Source organism: Sinocyclocheilus rhinocerous, unplaced genomic scaffold (assembly GCF_001515625.1).
Source record: "Sinocyclocheilus rhinocerous isolate Xijiao unplaced genomic scaffold, SAMN03320098_v1.1 scaffold529, whole genome shotgun sequence".
In the NCBI taxonomy this organism is placed as follows: domain Eukaryota; kingdom Metazoa; phylum Chordata; class Actinopteri; order Cypriniformes; family Cyprinidae; genus Sinocyclocheilus; species Sinocyclocheilus rhinocerous.
In genome coordinates this window covers 516,963-522,830 of record NW_015635521.1, presented here as the reverse complement: position 1 = coordinate 522,830, position 5,868 = coordinate 516,963, and the positions used below count along the sequence as shown (strand labels likewise).

Sequence of the window (5,868 nt, the reverse complement as noted above, 5' to 3'; positions counted from 1 at the left end):
GCTTCCGATTTTTTTTGACATGTTTGAAAATTATCGGGAGGACGGGAGGTGCTCGTAACGTCTTGGATCGGCCCGTAATTCTTCTCACAACTTAGCTGTTATAAATTCACTGTAAACCACGGCTTCTTGGAGCTTATTGCTTTATTTTAGTATGATTTAGATACTACAAGAGTTTAAAAAAAAAAAATTTTTATTTAGATTTTATTTTTATATTTTCATTTTTTTATTTTAGTTAAATCTTTAGTAATTTTGTTATGTGCTTTTTAAAATTTTATTATTATAATTTTTTTAATTATTACTATTTAGCTTAAATTTGTTTTAATTTCAGTTTTAATTAATACTGAATAGAGCTTATATAGGAATGCCGCGATAGGTGTCGTATTCCTATAGGTAGATGTGATCAGCTGAGAATCAGCTGATGCAAGCTTGACTCACGTGACCTGCCAGAACTAACGCTAACGCTTAATTTTTGTACATCTTCCAGAAATGCGTTTTTGCAGTGATGTCTGTACACGGTTTGATATACCATTGATTATCATGTACATATAGCACAGAATTTATGGTAGTACAAGGTATTTCAGAAAATACCATGGTACTAATATGAAGCATGCCCAAATATTCCAATATGCCCAATTTATTTTTCTAAATATTTAAATACGATGGTATTCCAAAAATCATAGTATTTCTAGTGAACTGTGTCCCAAAACAACATTAAATTATATTAGTACATTCTGGTACTTTTTTTGTTATTGCATGTGCAGCTTTACATGTAAATGCAGTGACAGAATCTCTTAACCTAGTATAGAAATGTTTGAATGTGTGCTCACCTGAGGCCTGAACTTCTGTGACGTACTGCAGGAGTTCCTGTCCCTGGTGTATGACGTGGAAGGTGAGGTTGTTCATGGTGAGAGCTTTATCTGCGTGATGCTGCAGTCTCTGCTCTGCTAGTGTCAGATCCTCAGTGTCAAACTCATTCATCTGCTGAGACAGCTCCTCATTCCATGACTCCAGGTCTGAGATGACCTACACAACACATCCACACAAACAACACCATAATAAGGCATGTATCAGTGACCATATCTACAGTAAATGAGTGAACAGGTTTTTAAATGAATTTTATTATTCTGGAAATGCAAATATTGGATACAGTTGATAATTTAAAACTTAAAAAAACAAAAAAAAAAATAATTAAAAAAAAAAAAAAAAAGGATTATAGCTGTATGGAAATAGACGTAAGTCAAGGCAGATACCATATTAAATTAGGAACAGTTTGTTGAATGTCATTACTTGTACATAACTTGCTCAATTGTTTGTCATTCTGGTGGAAACAAATGATAATAAAAAATAAATAAATAAAATATGGGAGTAAAAAGTATAAAACATCCTTATTTCATTCATTAAAAATTAGCGCCGTCAAACGATTAATCGCGATTAATCGCATACAAAATAAAAGTTTTTGTTTGTGTGTATGTGTATATTTATTATGTATATATAAATACACACCCATACAGTATATATTTTGAAAATATTTACATGTATATACATTTATATATTTATATTCATATAATTTATATTATATTATAAATAAATATATTTAATATATTAAACATAACATATTATTCTGAAATATATACATGCATGTGTGTGTATTTATATATACATAATAAATATATACAGCACACATACATATATTATGTAAACAAAAACTTTTATTTTGGATGTGATTAATCGCGATTAATCATTTGACAGCACTATTAAAAATGTAACCTACACTGACTAAGAGTATCTGCTTATTTTGATAGTCCAATTTAGACATTCTACTAAGTATAAGTAACAACCAGTCATTAGAGTATTAGTAGACTGTCTGCTTAATATCTTTATTTGGATGGTCTGCCAACAGATGTTCTGCTGACTGTAGGTAACTTCGCAAGTACATTCTACTAACCTGAACACTAAGAGTCTACTAATACTCTAATGAGAGTTAGCTGACATGTAGTTGTAAAGTTACTTATAGTTAGCAGAATGTTAAAAGTAGATTAAAATAAAGTGTAACAGATTCTGTGCATAAATAGTCTTCAAAAGGTGACTAATGCATATATAAAAACACTTTCATGTAAAACGTTAACATTTTAACCAACATTACTGGTATTATTTAATATCTCCTTGTATTCATTCCAAATGCAATGATGCAGTGAATACTAAACATCTTCTATTTTCAATGTTTGTTCAGTTTTGTTTAAAAAAGTGAGTGTTTGATTCCAGTAATTTTTGTATATCTCATTTCGTCATCCTTAACTTGTACTATTAAATATTGAATCAGCCACTGGCCAGTCTGCTCACTAGCTACCAGCACTGGCCATTAAACACACATATTAGTTGACTATTAAAAATGAATATTAGAGCATCTAATCAAAACTTCACAATGCAGCTCACTAAATTATTCCTCAATAGCACTACAGAAGACATCTGTCATTTATATAGCAATTGGTTTAAAGTTTAAAGTTATGATTTGAACAAATAATCCTCCCATCAAAAGTCTAAAGCACTCACTCTGCACTGCTGTGTGGTTGAGAATTCCTCCTCTAATGAACATGAGCATTTTCCCCATCTTTTCTGAGTGAAGCACTGATAAGGACAGCTGATGATGACTAGAACGGGAACACAACCGTTTTCTGTAAGAAGTAAATGTGTTCTTCAATGCGTGGGAGCAGCTTTTGGGAAATCACACGCCCACTGCTATACCTTCTGGCACACTGCCGCCTTGACTGACAATGCCGGCCCGCCCTGAGTAACTACCTCACATCCGACGTAGGAGTTCACCTACAATCGTCACCCATACTGGAACTTATACACGTCTGTGTACGGTTTACAGGGTGTACTTTCAATTTGCTCTTTGTCTACACAAGGTCTTCTCAGTTTTACCTTATCTATCAGCAAAGTATCAGTGGAACATGAGCGCCTTCAAAACTCCCTATGGAATGTGATACTCCTTGATCTCTATTGGATTATGTTACAGAGAGCGATATCACTTTTACTACAAAAGCCAGCTCGTTTTGTGGACTCTGATTACTTCATATAGGGTTTCCTACAAACACAACATTTAAAACAGCCACCAAAGGTCAATCGCACAGCATGATGGGGTTTATGCATGTTTATGCAAATGAGCAAAAGAACAGCATCTCATTTAACGTCAACACGAAACTGTCCATCTATATTGTATTATGTTTCTGAACTTCTTGTGCATGACTGTTCAGTGCATGTTATTCAACAGAAGAACATGTTTTTGTCTTTTGTAACTTTGCTCCACCTCTTAAACAACTTCTATTTCGGGTGAAATCATCTAGGCTGTTAGGGAAAACATACACTATATGGACAAAATTATCAGGACACCTGACCATTACACCAAAAGGGACTTTATTCATAGACATTAATATGGAGTTGATCACTCCATTGCAGTTATAACAGCTTCCACTCTTCTGGGAGGGCTTTCCACAAGATTCTGGAGTGTTTGGAATTTTTGCCCATTTATTCAGTAGAGCATTTGTGACGCCAAGCGCTGATGCTGAATGAGAAAGCCTGGCTCACAATCTCCATTCCAGTTTATCTCAAAGGTGTTGGATGGGGTTGAGGTCAGGGCTCTGTGTGGGCCAGTCAGGTTCTTCCAAACTCATCCAACCACGTTTTTATGGACCTTGATTTGTGCACTGGGACATAGTCATGCTGGAATATAAAAGAGCCCTCCCCAAAGTGTTGCCACAAGTATAGCATTGTCCAAAATGTTTTGGTATTTTGAAGCATGAAAATTTCCCTTCACTAGAAGCCAGGGGCCTAGCCCAACCCCTGAAAAACAGCCCCATACCATTATCCCTCATGCACTATGCAGTCAGGCAGGTAATGTTCTCCTGGCATCCGCCAAATGCAGACTCGCCCATCAGAAGCATGATTCTGTTTAAATCTAGATTAAAGACACATCTCTTTAGCCAAGCATTCACATAATGTATCTCATAACCTTGTACTTCAGTTACATCTGATCAAATGCACATTTTCATTATTTTGCTTGGGTTGAACACATTATTTTTGGCTTAGTTGGAACAGCAGCTACGCTAATTTTTCTAAAAAAGTCATAGTTCACTATAAAATGATCTCTTCTCTACAACAACAAAACCAAATTATCGGAAAATGCTATTTAAATTCATTTGAAAATTGTTAGAGGTGCACCATATCAGTGATATATTAGAGATTTTTAAATTAACTGAAATGTGTTGATATTGGACATTTATTTGGTCATGCTCTTTTCCACAGTTTTTACACCTAAACTACCTTTGTCGTCACTTAAAGTTAAACTTTATAAAAATTAAAATAAAAAAAAACAAGGGATGAATCAATACTACTTTTTCCAGAACGAGTATGATAACAATACCAATACCAATTACCAATACCTGTATGTTCTGTATTTGTAATTTTTAAAACTAAAAGAATATGAATGCTTGATTTTTACCGTACATTTCTGCCATATGCACATCAATTTGAGATAGTCACCACTGATAAGCTATTACTAAATATAATGTAGAAACCTTAATTTTCTGTAAAGCTGCTTTGCAACGATTTGCATTGTGAAAAGCGCTATACAAATAAACTTGAATTGAATTGAATTCGTCACTCCACAGAACATGTTTCCATTGCTCCAGAGTCCAGTGACAGTGTGCTTTACATCACTCCATCCAACGCTTGGCATTGTGCTTAGTGATGTGAGCTTGCATGTAGCTGCTCGGCCATGGAAATCCATTTCATGAAGGTCTTTCCACACAGTTTTGGTGTGGATATTTATGCCAGTGGATGTGTGGAACTCTTCAGCTATGGACCCAGTAGAGAGTTGGTGACTTGGTGACCCCACTCTGGGACTTTACATGGTCTTCCGCTTCGTCGCATTAGTTGATCCTAAACATTACTACTTTCCAATAACACAACACATACCACTTACAGTTGAACTATTTCAAGCAGGGATGAAATATCACAAACTGGCATACTGCAAAGAAGGCATCCTATCCAACACTTGAATTTACTGAGTTCTTTTAAATAACATTTTTTTCATAAATGAGTGTGCTTGCAGACTACATGGCTAGGTGGTTGATTTCATATACTTGTGGCAATGGGTATGACAGAAACAACTGAATTCAATAATTAAGAGGTGTGTCCCAATACTTTTGTCCAAGGAACTAGGACCCGTCACCAATTCCACAGCTGTACTTAATGCTATAAATTCAAGGATCAGTGACATATTCCACTCTCTCTCTCGCTCTCTCTTTCTTTTTTACATTACTCATAACATACAATAATATACTTTTTATTTGATACATTTACTTTTTGTTTATCTGTAAATTTGTGCTAAATTCATTTACTAGGCATGTACAGTATGTGCCCTGTTTATTATGTTTATGCTATAGGTTATTGTCTATTCTCCTGTGTTTGTATTTATATTGTGTATTATATTATATTGTTATATTGTGCACACTGTGAGTACTTTACTCTCCCTTGTATTGCTGCTAATGCACTTTAATTTCGGATATGGGATCATCTAGTAAGTCTATCTATCTATCTATCTATCTATCTATCTATCCATCCATCCATCTATCATCATCATGTATTGTAAGTTCCTTCACAAAAAACTCTCAACATCTAAAACTGTAAAACATCTATTACAGTTTTTTTCAATTGCTAACAAGCGTTTACCAATACTTAAAGTACTTTTTCTAAACTCTTAACACAGCAACACACCTACATCACACAATTAGCCAAATAGTTAATTTTGTGTCCAAAACCGCATTTTGTTAAATAAATACAAACTCTACATTTCAAAATGCTGAATAC

General features: G+C 34.4%; 1 protein-coding gene across 1 annotated transcript in view; it reads right to left on the bottom strand.

The window, feature by feature from the left end:
- Window positions 1-5,868, bottom strand: part of LOC107746974 (triple functional domain protein-like) — a 177,464-nt gene that overhangs the window by 94,976 nt on the left and 76,620 nt on the right. Inside the window, exon 14 of the mRNA XM_016561341.1 lies at window positions 828-1,023. Within this exon, the coding sequence (XP_016416827.1) occupies window positions 828-1,023 (196 nt within the window). The remainder of the gene's footprint in view (window positions 1-827; window positions 1,024-5,868) is intronic.